At 47.8% G+C, this 14,399-nt stretch overlaps 1 protein-coding gene across 12 annotated transcripts in view; it reads right to left on the minus strand.

Annotated features, from left to right (window-relative positions):
- LRRC7 (leucine rich repeat containing 7) overlaps positions 1-14,399 on the minus strand; it is a 369,343-nt gene that overhangs the window by 191,318 nt on the left and 163,626 nt on the right. For all 12 annotated transcript variants that reach the window (XM_030571824.1, XM_030571822.1, XM_030571820.1 and 9 more), the window contains one exon: positions 13,064-13,142. In XM_030571824.1, the coding sequence (XP_030427684.1) occupies positions 13,064-13,142 (79 nt within the window). The remainder of the gene's footprint in view (positions 1-13,063; positions 13,143-14,399) is intronic.

Below are 14,399 nucleotides of genomic sequence, written 5' to 3' on the forward strand. Positions count from 1 at the left end.
TCACTCAGACAAACAAGATTGGGTACAATTTGCAGGAGATAATACTGCCAGCTTCTTGTTTACAATGTCATCTGAAAATGAGAACAGGCATTCACATGGCACTGTTGTAGATGGCATTGCAAGATATTTTAGCCAGATGCACTAAAGATTCATATGTTCCTTCATGCTTCAACCACCATTCCAACCATGCTTCCATGCTGATGACGGGTTCTGCTTGATAACAATCCAAAGCAGTGCGGACTGATGGATGTTCATTTTCATCATCGTGAGTCAGATGCCACCAGCAGAAGGTTCATTTTCCTTTTTGGTGGTTTGAGTTCTGTGCTTTCCGCATCAGGGTGTTGCTCTTTTAAGACTTCTAAAAGCATGCTCCACATCACGTCCCTCTCAGATTTTGGAAGGCACTTCAGATTCTTAAACCCAGGGTGAGTGCTGTAGCTATTTTTAGAAATCTCACATCGGTACCCTCTTTGCATTTTGTCAAATCAGCTGTGAAAGTGTTCTTAAAACAAACGTGTGCTGGGTCGTCATCCAAGAGTGCTATAACATGAAATATATGCAGAATGTAGGTAAAACAGAGCAGGAGACATATGTTTCTTCCCCCCAAGGAGTACAGTCACAAATTTAATTGACACATTTTTAACACGCATCATCAGCATGGAAGCATGTCCTCTGGAATGGTGGCCAAAGCATGAAGGGGCATATGAATGTTTAGCATATCTGGCATATAAATATGTTGCAACTCCAGCCACAAAAGGGCCATGCGAATGCCTGTTCTCACTTTCAAGAAGTGGTCTGATCCTCTTGCTGCTGAGAACTTTGGGCTCATTACTGAGCTGAGTCATACTGAGAGGAGGGAAACGAAGGTGGCTCACAGACAAATCTCCGAACCCTGGGCCATTTAAGGTGAACTCAACTGGCCCTCTGCATAACTTAGAGCAGCCACTGGGCTGCTGGGTAGAACAGTCTCCTAGGGTAAGTCTACACTGCAATAAAATTCTTGGAGCAGTAAGTCTCAGAGCCCGGGTCAACTGACATAGGTTTAAGCTCATGGGGCTCAGGCTGTGGGTCTAAAAACTGCAGTGTAGACATATCCCTAGAGACCTTTCAATTGACCCCCACCCACAAGCAACCTCCTGGCATCAGATGAAATCAAGAGAGACTGGCACAAAATAAACTATGCTTGCCAAGGACTATCCCTATTGGGGGAATAAGCATCCACTCCTATATGGCAGCTTTAAAGCTGCAACACGTTGAAGAATGCATAACATTTTCAACCTGGTGGCATGCAAACCCAGTCACTGTTTGGGCAGAATGGAGTTATCTAGGAATATTTGCTAGGCAACCCAAGGAAATTCCATACAACAATACATTATTTAGATAATACTGAGGTGGGAAAATTAAGCATTTAGCCACTGACTTTAACGAGATTTCAATTGTTCTGTTGGATTGAGCCATTGTACTCAACACCATGCAGAACTGAGCCCATTAAATAGAAGGTTTTATACCTCAGAATAATTAAAAAGATGGTACAGATGCCAAGCCAAACAATGTCACATCAAAGAGATCAAATATTATATTATCTCTTACAATTTTTTATTATCACACTATAATCTGGCAATTATTCAATGAACACTAGCATACGTTTTAAAACAATCTACCACACCATATATTCTGTATGAACTAGGAGCCTGATTGGAGAAACCCTTATTCACATGACAGTCCTTACATAAGTCAGGGTTTGCAAGATTAGGCACTTATTTTTCAAACTGTGATCATTTAATTTATAACCAGTTTTAGGTTTCAGATTAATACAGGAATGAAATTTGAGTCCTTGGATAAATAACTCAATTAACACAAGATTTCATCTTTTCTTTACATCAGTGTTTCATTTCGAGTGTCTTCATAATACGCTATAGGGCAAATCATAATACATAGATCAATAACTCAGTAAGCTCCATTGCATTTTCTGTCGAAGGTTAATAACCTGAAAGCTACATTTACAGACCTTAAAATCCACAATCATCAAAAGAACATATATGTACATTTAAAATGGCTCTGTAATTTTAGAACAAAACATTGGACAATAAAATTTACTGCAGGAAACCACACAAATATACCATAAAACAAGAAATTACATTTAATGAGCACCTGAAACAAATGCTATTACCAACATTTCAGCCATCTCTTTTTTTCTAGCTTGCACAATATCTATATGATAATCTTAGACCCTGCTTTTGCAGTTGTGCTTGTGTATAAAACCCATTAATTTGAATGTCACATGTTATTAAAGAGCTCTCTGCTTATCTGTTGCATCTATTGCATACTAACTAGTAACTCATTACCACAGCTGGTGTTTTAAAATGTTTAAACGTCCATTTTGAATGTGTGTGTGTGTGTGTGTGTGTGTGTGTGTGTGTGTGTGTGTGTGTGTGTGTGTGTGTGTGTGTGTGTGTGTGTGTGTTCGAAAATGACTTTTCCCTTTACTCATGCTTCCAGCAGGCATCAAAAATAGTACGATACTGCATTGCTTTATTGCTTGGTATGTTGAGGTTATCAGTTTTTACAGGGGAAAAGTAGAAAATCTTAAACTCAACACTTGGGTCTTGACCCTTCCAAAGACCTATGAACATATCTGTAAATATTTGCAAGATTGGGACCTTGGAAGAATAAAAACAGAAGGTTACTTACTGTAACTGGAGGTTCTTTGAGATGTCTGGTCCCTATCTGGATTCCAAACGTGGGTGTACATGCATGCCATGTGCCGGAACTGTTCACAGTAGTGTCCACTGACCCGCACATGCATCGACCACATGGTGCAGCAGATGCTTTAAGAGGCCATGAGGGTCAACGCCCTCTTACCAGGCAGTAGCAAATCCCAGAGCAGAGGGGATGGATAGTGGGATTGAAATCCAGATAGGGACCACACATCTCAAAGAACATCCAGTTAGAGAAAGTAATCTCTTCTTCTTCATGTGATGGTCCCTATGTGGATTGCAAACAGGGGAGAGTAGCGAGCAGTACTCAGTACGGAGGCGGGTGCAAGGGCTCTCCAGAAGTCACAGTCAGAAGGATGGCACAGCAAACAGCCGCATCTGCCACCACGGTGGGGTGAGGCATAATAAGTGGTAAAGGTTTGGACGGAGGACCAAGTGGCTGCCTGGCACCTGTCCTGCCATGGGATGTCTGCAAGGAAAGCTAACGTGGCAACATGAGACCACATGAAGTGGGCTGAAACTCCTTGCAGGAGGTGAGGGGGAGCCAAACGGAGCATAACAGTCCACAATGCAGCTGGAGATTCAGTGGGAGAGACGTTGCGATGAGAGAGAGTGCAGCCTCAAAAGCGGTCAACGATGGCGAGGAAGAGACTAGGGGAGGCACAGAAGTCACAGGTGTGCTGGAGGTAGAAGGCTAGTGCTCAGCAGACATCGAGGGAGTGCAGCATGCACTCCCTAAAGGAGGCATGTGCTTAGATTAGAAGGTGGGTCAGTGTATACACTGGTTGAGGTGGAATGGGGAGACCATTTTGGGAAGGAATTTGGGATGAAGGCATCCACCTTGTCACAGTGGAAGATGGTGAAGGGCAGTCCCACCATCATGGCTACCAGTTCACTGATGTGCCATCTGGAGGTGATGGCAACCATTGCCCAATCCCACCAGATCTTGCGCAGGACCTGGGGAAGCAGGAGAATTTGCGGGGGGGGGGGGGGGGAGGAGACATAACAGAGCACATTGGTCCAGAGAATGAGAAAGGCATCTCCCTGGCAAAGAGGTCCCATCGAGGCATGCCCCATTGGTGAAAGATGGAGCAGATCGTGGATTTCCTACTCATGATTGGCATGGAAGAAATGACTGAGCTCATCCATTAGGAAGTTGCTCATGCCGGGAAGGTGTACAGCATGGAGGGTGATGCTGTGCCGGAGACACCAATTCCAAAGGTGAATGCCCTCCACACAGGGAGAGCGGGACCAGACTTGCCCTGCTTGTTGACACAGACAACCGCCACCATGTTGCTGGACAATACCTGGATATGGCAGGAACAGAGGAGTGGCAGAAAGGCCCGGGAGGCAAAGCGAATGGCACTTGGTTCCAGGATGTGCATCCTTGCCTCTTGGGATGACCAGAGGCCCTGGGCCTGCAACTGTCCAAGTGGGCTCCCCAGCCCACTAGTGAGGCATCAGTGGTGAGAGCGGAGTGAAGCATAAGAAGTGCGAACGGAATGCCCGTGAGGACTGTAGATGGGTTACACCACGAGGACAGGGAGGACAGGGCGAGAGGGGGAGATGAGCGAGCTTAGTGAGAGCGTCCCTTTGCAGGTCGTAGGTTGAGCATAGCTACAGTTGGAGGCAACGCATATGCAAGCGAGCAAACGGAGTGATTGCACTACAGGCAATCATCTGGCCTGAAAGAGAAGCATTGGCAAACGTGCATGCATGATCAGTGGTGTAGTTGTGCGATAAGAGCAGTAAGGGCAGCAAAGTAGTGTGAGGGGACTGGTAAGTAGCACAGGGGCGAGGTCAGAAAGACGACCAGTGCCACCTGTAGGTAGGGGCGGAGGTATAGAGGCCCAGCAACTAGAGGGTGACCCAAGAGTCCGTCCGTCTCTCCTTAAGGATTCATCAGTTTGGTCACTGAAGAGTTTTTGGCTATCGAAAGGGAAGTTCTCAAGTATGGTTTGGACCTCCTTCAGGGAACCGCTGGACTGAAGCAAGAAGTCACAGCAGAACACCAGTCCAGAAGCCACGGAGTGGGAGGTAGTGTCAGCAGTATCGACCGCAGCTTGAAGGACTACCTTGGCCACTAATTTGCGCTCATCTCAGAGGTGTTGAAAAAAACCGGTTACCCACTTTTTCATAACTGTTGTTCTTTGAGATGTGCTGCTCATGTCCATTCCATTCTAGCTGTGCATGTGCCCACGTGCGCAGTTATTGGAGATTTTTGCCTGACCCGTATCCATAGAGTCGGCCATGGTGCACTCTGGAGTGCTGCACTCAAGCGGTGGTACATCAGGCACTGCCAGTCCTACACCCTCTCAGATCCTTCTTACAGACAACTTCAACAGAGGGGCAGGAGGATGTATAATGGAATGGACATGAGCAACACATCTTGAAGAAAAACAGTTATGAAAAGTTGGGTGACCGTTTTTTCTTCTTTGAGTGCTCGCTCATGTCAATTCCATTCTAGAGTAACTCAAAAGCAATATCCAGAGGTGGGCTAAGAGTTCACAGTCTTGCCGCTTGCAATACTGCTCTGCCAAAGCCAAGGTCATTTCAAGCTTGCTGAGTAAGCATGTAATGAGATGAAAACATATGGATAGATGACCAGGTAGCAGGCCGACAGATTTCTTGGATTGATACCTGCGCCAGGAAGGCTGCACCCTGATTATGCCAGCACCCTAGTTGAGTGAGCTGTCACGATCATTGGCAGAGGCACCTTTGCCAGCTCATAAGCAACAAACAACTGCATTGACTTACGGAACGGCTTCATTCTGTCTATGTAGAAGGCCAGTGCCTGCCTGCAGCCTCATTCTTCATCTGACACATGAGGCTTGGGACAGAAGACTGGTAAGTATATGTCCTGACCAGTATGAAATGGGGAAATGGCCTTGTGCAGAAATGCCGGGTGTGGGCACAACTGGACCGTATCCTTGTAGAAGACTGTATAATGCGGTTCCCAGGTGAGCGCCCTGATCTCAGGCATCTTGGAGGCCACAGTTACAGTGACCAATAAAGAAACCTTCCAGGAGAGAAGCAGGAGGGAGCAGGAAGCCAAGGATTCAAAAGGAGGACCCATGACCCTTGACAGCACAAGATTCAGGTCCCAAGGGGGGACTGGGTCCTGGACGTGTGGGTAGAAGTACTCCAGACCTTTCAAGAATTGCTCCGTCATATGATGGGCGAAGACCGACCTGCCTTGAAACAGAGGGTAGAATGCTGAAATGGCCATCAGGTGGACTTTGACCAAAGAGAGGGACAGACAAGTTTAACGTGCAGCAAACAGTCCAAGTTGTCCTGCAACGGGGCCACTTCAGCCCCGTGCCAATCTGAGACCCAACACGTGAATCATTTCCATTTCACCAAGTAGGTTGCCCTGGTGGAGGGTTTCCTGCTGCCCAGCAAAACCGCTGGACACCAGCAGAACACGCCTTTTCGTCCAAACTTAGCGATGCAGTAGCCAAGCTGTCAAGTGCGGCACCACCAGGTTCAGATGCAGCAGATTGCTGTGGCTCTGGACAGCAAATCCAGCTGAAGAGGCCGCTGCAGCAGGGCAGCTGCCAAAGACTTAGCAGCATGATGAATCAGTGCTGGTGAAGTCATGCTAGAGCTATTAGGATGTAGTACAAAGCAAACGTTTTCACCTTTATCAGGACCCTGAGGATTAATGGAACCGGTGGGAAGGCATACCGCAGCACTCCCGACCACAGATCGAGAAAGTGTCTGACAGGAAGCCCTTGTCCCTCCCTCAGAGAACAGAATGCATGGCATTTTCTGTTCCACCTAGACGTGAACAGCTGACCACCTCCAGATGGAGCGACCATTCATGACGAGACAAGAAGGTCCTGCTGAGGCAATCTGCCAAGACGTCCTTGCTTCCAGGTAGGTGGGCTGCTACCAGATGAATGGCATGCCACACATACAAGTCCCAAAGGCTAAGCGCCTCCCGACAAGGGCCGAAGACCTGGCACCGCCCTGCCTGTTGATGCATTACATCATGGCAATATTGTCCATCAGGACCTGCACCACCTTGCCTTTCAGGTGGGGGCAACAAAGCCTGGCAGGCCAGGCAAATCACTCTGAGCTATCTGATGTTGATATAAAGGGCTAGGTCATGTCAAAACCAATGACCCTGTATGCTGAGCTTGCCCAAGTGGTTCCCCCAGAACTGATGCCTCTGAGACCAGGATTAGTGACAGGGTAACAAAGGGAACTCCCTGCAGCATTGACTCAGGATTCAGCCACCAGTCCAGGGATGAAAGGATGTGGTTCGGCACCATGACCACTCGGTCCAGGGTGTGCCTGCTGGGGACATAGACCGAGGCCAGCCATGCTTGCAAAGGCCATAGATGAAGTTGAGCATGGCTGATCAGGTACGTGCAGGCAGCCATCTGGCCCAGCAGTTGCACACAGCGTAGGCTGTAGTGAGCGGGTGGTTCTTTACATGGGAGATCAGGTCCAACATGGCCTGAAATTACACTTTCAGAAGAAAGGCCCTGGCTTGCATGGAGTCGAGAATCACTCTGATAAACTCTATGTGCTGGACTGGCATTAACATGGACTTTTGCATGTTTACCAACAGATCCAGATCGCAGCAGGTGGAATGCACCAGATCAGGCTCCTTTGCACATGCTCTGGAGATCTGCCCTTGATGAGCCAGTTGTCGAGATACAGGAAAATTTGGACCCCTCATTGTCTCAGATAAACTGTCACTGGTGCCACGCATTTTGTGAACACCCTATGTACTGAAGACAGGCCAAAGAGCAGTACCATGAACTGGAAATGGTGTCCAGCCAATATAAAATGGAGGAAACATCTGTGCCCTGGGAATATGGAGACGTGAAAATAAATGTCCTTTAAGCCGAGAGCTGTGTACCAGTCTCCTGGATCCAGGGAGGGGATGATGGAGGCCACGGAAACCATGCAGAACTTCAACTTCTTGAGAGACTTGTTGAGGTGACACAGGCCCAGGATGGGTCTTAGTCCCCCCTTTGCCTTCGGGATTAGGAAGAAATGGGAGTAGAATCCTCGTCCTTCCATGTCCCAAGGAACCTCCTCCACAGCCCCCAGGAGCAGGAGCTTTTCGACCTCCTGCAAGAGGAGTTGCTCATGAGAACAGGCCCTGAGGAGGGACGGGGGTGGGTGAGACGGACAGGCAGCCATAAATTGCAGAGTATAGCCCTGAGATATTATATCCAGGGCCCAATGGTCCAAGGTTACCCACAGCCAAGCTGAATGGTAGGAGCAGAGACAGTTGAAGAAAGAACACGGAGGATCTGGGTAACTGACTGGGACATCACTCTCGAGCGCACCCTCAAAATGAGCACTTCTGGCCCCCTAAGTGCTTGGCGGGACCTGGTTGCACAGGCAAGCAAGAGGAAGAAGGGCGGTGACGACTGAAACTAGTGTCCCTTCTTCTTGCAGAGGCCTGACGAGGCTGCCAGGGCTTTGACGGTAGGGGTGCCAAACACCTGGGCCAGACCCTGCGGGAGAGATTCCTGGAACTTGCACAGAGCATCCCAGAGATTAAAAATATATCTGCCCAATGGGGTCTAATGATTCACCACCCGAAACTGTAAGCTGGCCACTGAATAAATTTTTCTCCCAAAGAGATTGAGTCTTTTGGCCTCTTTGTTCTTGAGAGTCGAGGAGGTGTGACCCTGTTTGTCTTTTTCATTGGCCACAGACACAACCAGCGAGCCTTGGCGTGGGTGGGTATATAGGTATTCAAAGTATCTCTTTTCAGCCCTTTTGGAGGTTGAGGGATGGAAGAAGGGGTTTGCAATAGGCCCTTGGCAATTTTAAGAACTCTTTCATGTGTGGGTAGGGCAACCCGGGTAGGCACAGGCTGAGAGGACATTAAAGAGGATATCCTCCTGCTCCATCATCTTCTGCACCTCCAGGCCAAAATCCTCAGCCACATGCCGAAGTAGAGCCTCATGTTCCTTGAAGTCGTCCGGCGTGCTAGCCCTTGAAGGCCCCACACCCGCTTTGTCCATTGATGGCGAGGAAGATTGGACTGCTAGAGGGAGTCCCAGGGGTTCTACCACCTCCAGAGCGGGAGACTTAGGGGTGGGCACAGACTCCTTCGTCAGACCGCTGAACAGGTCCCCTGCACCAAGCCCAGTGCCATTGTTGCCGCCAAACGATGCTCCAAAGCAGCAACCAAAGAGCGCTGCAAAGGGGGCATCATCATCACCAGTGCTCCCCATGAGCTCCAATAAGGCCACTGTGCTGGAATGTCCGTGCTGCCACTGCAGTGCTGCAGACAATGGCCCAGGCTCTAGTGCCTAATCTCACCAATGGGACCTGGGCAATGGGCTGAACTGGCCCTCTGTGCTGGAGGAATCACCTTCCAGTGACCAAGGAGGGGCTGTCGAAGCCTGCATCTGCTTGCTGGTCATGGCTACTGGTGACCTATGCGAGATGGGTGATGGTTGTCGGTACTGGGGAGATCAGTACCACTGCTGGGGGGACCGGAGCCGAGACGGGGAATGCTCCCACTGCACTGGCGATTGGTTGTCCTCTCAACGTTGGTCCCAACAGGAGGATGACTGATGCCAGGAATAATATGGGAAATGACGTTCTCATGCAAGTGAGTAGTGCTGAGGGGTTCTTGACACTGGTCTGGGTGACCGAGGGCAAGTGTTGGACCTGTCCCGGGATCCACAACATGATTGGGAGGATTACTGCCTCTTCTCCAGTGACTGGTGGTACTTTCCTGCCCCTTTAGGGGCCTTAGTGTCTGGCTTGCCCTCTTACGGAACCTGAGCTGAGTCCTGCGGCACCCGAGTCGTTAGTGGCGGAGGCCTCTGCATTCTCTGCACCTTGGAAGATGACGCTGCCAAGGGTGTGGGTCCCATACCACTCCTAAGAGTCACTGGCAGACTTTTGAGGGGGCTGGGAGTCCCAACCGGGAAGGCACAAACATGTGGCTCCGGAGTGGCCTGGCAGTTTGGCGCAGGTCCCTTGCTCGACGATCCTTGGACCTTTTTGCTCAGCACCAGGGAGCGTTTCCTGGGGAGAAGTCCCTGCTGCAACCCTAACTGCTAATTAACAATCACATTTAAAAACTACTTAACTAATACTATAAACAAACTATTTACAAAGGCTTCAAGGCATAAAATTGGTTGAGATTAAAAACTGCTAGCCCTTGCCAAGCAGGGAAAGGCTTTCCGACTAACCACCATGGGTGGTAAGAAGGAACTGAAAGGGCATAGGGTCAGCAGTGCCTGATATACTGCTGCACGAGCATGGCACTCCAGACGGTGCCACAGCTAACTCTATGGATACTGCTAAGGCAAAAATCTCAGACAACTGCACAAGAGAGCACATGGACACCTAGATTGGAATCAACATGAGCAAGTGCTCCAAGAAGTGCTGCTGCTCTTCGGGTGGTAGGAAGGCTTGAAAATCCGCAAGACTGGTTTAGGAAAGAAAGTCATATTTTGCCAGGATGGCCTGGTAACTGGCACTGCAGAAGTGCAGGCCCACAGACCAGTAGACCTTATACCCAATAAGACCAAGCTTCTTCGCTGCCTGGTCCGAGGATGTGGAGTGAAGATGTTGCTGGTGGGCACATTCCATGGTCACCTGGATCACCAAGGAATTTGGTGGTGGGTGGGAGAACAAGTCTACATGGTTGGCTGGCACACAGTATCTGCACTTGGATTGTTTTGGGGTCAGGACACAGGAGGCCAGAGTGTGCAAAACCGCTTGCGCTAGTTCAAGGATGGCATAGTGTATCGGCAAGGTGGTACGGGAAAGTCCTGGGGGGTAAAGGATGTCCAGGAGCTGATCATGGGGTTCCTGTACATCTTCCATGGGGAGGTTAAGGGCAGCTGCCATGTGGCGGACAAGGTCCTCATACTGGATGTGTAATCCGAAGGTGAGAAGAGGAGAAGGAATGGGCATGTCATCCGGTGAGAAGAAGTGCCAGTGGGGACCGAGGGAGCCAATAGTGCCGGCAGCAGAGGGCACCAGAAGAGCAAAAGCATTGTGTGGATCCACAAAGACAGAGGGATCAACGGGAGGTGGACATGGGCAGTGCTGCAGGCATGACGAGAGTCCGCAGTGGCAGTAGAGGTCCCAGACAGACCAGTAGGGCCGAGAATAGGGGTCATTGGGCATCAGTGGTCCCAGTGGGTAGGCAAGCCATGGACTGGCCGCTGGATCCTAGGGGGACAGAGAGGGCTGGCTGCAGGGGTCCAAGCTGTAGGAGTGAGTCAGGAAGAAGGTTGGGTGCTGTTTGGAAGACCAGTCTAACTCTAAAGATGGATCTGGTAGAGACAGACCCATCAGTGTGGGGCTGAATGATTCAGGGCAGTCCATGAGCAGGAGAGGTGTTTCATAGCCAGAGACGGAGGACTGAGATTAACCAGTGGTCCAGAATGTGGAGGAGAGCCAGCATGCAGCAGCAGCAGCAGTTCAGCCGTCAGTGTTGGGGGGACAAACGTCCCAATGTGTGCACAAGACCAGATGGGCAGGCTGGATGGTCTTTGCAGTGTGGACAGTGCCAGAGGTGATGGTGGCGGGATGGGAACCATGGCTAAGGATGGTGCCAACACAGCATGATGCTTTGATTTATGCTCCGAACACGTGACCCAACCTGGTGCAACTTGGGGAGGTTGTATTTAGCAGCAGTCCCAGTCAGGGAGCCACCCTTGTTTCCAGTGAGCGTCCTTCTTATGCACACAGTGGGATTTGAGCAGAGGTGGCGGTACCGCTGGCACTGGGTGGGAAGAATTAGGGGAAGCGCCTGCTGCCGGTGGGCACTCTGACAGATCCACCGGTGCTGGATCCAAAGGGCCACATTGCTTCTTCCATGAGGAACTTATGGAGGTAAAGCTCCTGAGCTTCCTGAGTATGGGGCAGAATCAATCAGCAGCAAGTGGTGATATGGACTTTGCCCAAGCAGTAAAGGCAACATTGGTGCTTGTCACTCACAGAGAAGGAGTGAGGGCACGAACCACAGGTCTTAAAACCTGGCTTGCCTGAAAGAACAAGGAGCAATGGTCTGCAGTGGGAGAGGTCTAGGTTGGATATTAGGAAAAACTATTTCACTAGGAGGGTGGTGAATCACTGGAATGGGTTACCTTGGGAGGTGGTGGAATCTCCATTCTTAGAGGTTTTTAAGGCCCAGCATGACAAAGCCCTTGGTGGGATGATTTAGTTGGAGTTGGTCCTGCTTTGAGCAGGGGGTTGGACTAGATGACCTCCTGAGGTCTCTTCCAATCCCAATCTTCTATGATAGTCCCCAGGCTGCAGAAGAGTCTCACAAAGGGAGGGAAAGTCCAAAACAGTAACAACTAGCAACTATCTGAATGGACAACTAACTACAACTAGAGAAGAAAAAACTATGTACAAGGAAAAAAGGTGAAAAAGGCAGTACTTATAGCAAACTAGGAGCACCAAGGAACAGGGGTTCTGATTCTGGCCATGCAGCCGTAAGAGGGAACTAGACCAGCATCGACCCACATGGCCTCTTAAAGCCTCAGACATGTGATGCAACTGACACTACTATGAACAGCTCTGGCTCTGGTGCACATGCACACCATGTTTGGAATACACATAGAAGAAGGAAAGGTTTCCAAATATGTTATGCAAAATTGGAAAATAAGTATCTGTATATGTGTAATCTACACACAGTGCATTTTTTTAAATCAGAATTCACCCCTCCCATTAAAAATCCAGGGTGATCGGACTTCGTGCAGGGCATTAAGTGGATGACTGGATAGAATTCACACCCATCGACATGCAAGTAATGATGCTACAGCACAGCTTCTCTGTGGCTTTTGTTTCAATTTACTGGCACGAATAATGGCTGCAGAAGATTCAACCCAATGGATCCACATAAATGAAGATCCAGAGTGACCCCTTTCCAACAACCTGCACAGCAAGTTACTGAACAGCAAGCGAAGACATAACACTACAACACACCAGCTTTCCATGCAGTAACATCCACTAAAGCGCAGTGAAGGTCCCAAAGTGTGGCATGGCATATTACTACTTGAAAACATAGCACACTAAGTAGATTCACATCCTCGTTGTACAAAAAGCCTTTAGAGTATTAGGTTAGACCGTTATGGGGCAAAAGTCTAGTACATAACTACTCTGCCAATGTTTTTTTCTCTGTCTGCAGAGGCATTGCAGGTCTTGAGTGGTGTAGAGAGCTGTGCACAGATGCATCAACTTGGGTGAAAATCATCCTTAATTTGGGATCTTAATTAAAAAAATAATTAAATTAACTTTGTACATGGGCTTTGCAGTGCACCTTTACTTTTCACTTCCACATCTATAAAATATCTGCAGTGATAAATATAAACATAACTCTAATTATTGATACTCACTTAGAAATTGGATTGACACTGGCTTCAATAATTGTTAAACACTTACAGCACTTTATAGTTTCTGGAAAATCTTGAATCCCTAGAAAGAAAAAAGTTTGAAAGGTATTATAAGGATGTCCTATGAAAAACTGCTAAACTTGCTTTGCTTCTAGATATTTAATTTAGTCAAGTTAGATGTCTAAATGAACAGAGCCTGATGAGATACATCCTAGAATACTTAAGGAACTGGCTCAAGAGATCTCTGGGCACATTAGTGATTATCTTTGAGAACAGGAGATACACCACAGGACTGGAAAAGGGCAAATATAGCACCTATTTATAAAAAGGGGAATAAGGACAACCCATGGAATTATAGGCCAGTCAGTTTAACGTTGGTACCAAAACATAATGGAGCAAATAATCAAACAGTTTAGGTAGTAACAGTCAATACAATAAGAAAATAAGGTAGTAACAGTCAATACAAATTTGTCAAAAACAGATCATGTCAAACCAATCCAATATTCTTCTTTGACAGTATAACAACCCTTGTCGATAGTGGGAAGCAGATGATGTGATATATCTCAACTTTAGTAAGGTTTTTGATACCATCTCACATGACCTTCTTGTAAACAAACTTGAGAAATATACTCTAGATCAGTGGTTTTCAGCCTGTGACCCATGGACCTCTGAAGGTCCATAGACTATACCTAGGATTTCCAAAGGGATCTGGCACTCCATTTGAAATATTTTAGAGGTCCACAAATGAGAAAAGTTTGGAAATTACTTGTTTAGATGAACCTATTATAAGGTGGGTGCATAACTGGCTGGAAAACCATAATCAGAGAGTAGTTATCAATGGTTCACAATCAAGCTGGAAGGGCATATCAAATGGGGTCCTAGAGGGATCTCTCTAGGGTCCAGTTCTATTCAGTATCTTCAATAAATGATTTGGATAATGGCATGGAAAGTACACTTATAAAGTTTGTGGATGATATCACCTTGGGAGGAATGGCAAGCACTCTGTAGGACTACAACTCAAAATTATTTTTACAAACTGGTGAAACAGTCTTAAATAAATAGCATAAAATGCAATACATCAGCTACACAACTACAAACCGGAAAATGACTGCCAAGGAAAGAGTACTGCAGAAAGGGATCTGGAGTTACAGCGGATCGCAAACTAAATATGAGCTAACAATGTAATACGGTTGCAAAAAAAGCGAACATCATTCTGGGATGTATTAGCAAAAGTGCTGAAACCAATTAATGAGAAGTAATTTACTCACTTTACTCAGCACTTATAAATCCTCAACTGGAGTATTGTGTCCAGTTCTGGATACCACACTTCAGGAAAGAT

Source organism: Gopherus evgoodei, chromosome 8 (assembly GCF_007399415.2).
Source record: "Gopherus evgoodei ecotype Sinaloan lineage chromosome 8, rGopEvg1_v1.p, whole genome shotgun sequence".
NCBI lineage: Eukaryota > Metazoa > Chordata > Testudines > Testudinidae > Gopherus > Gopherus evgoodei.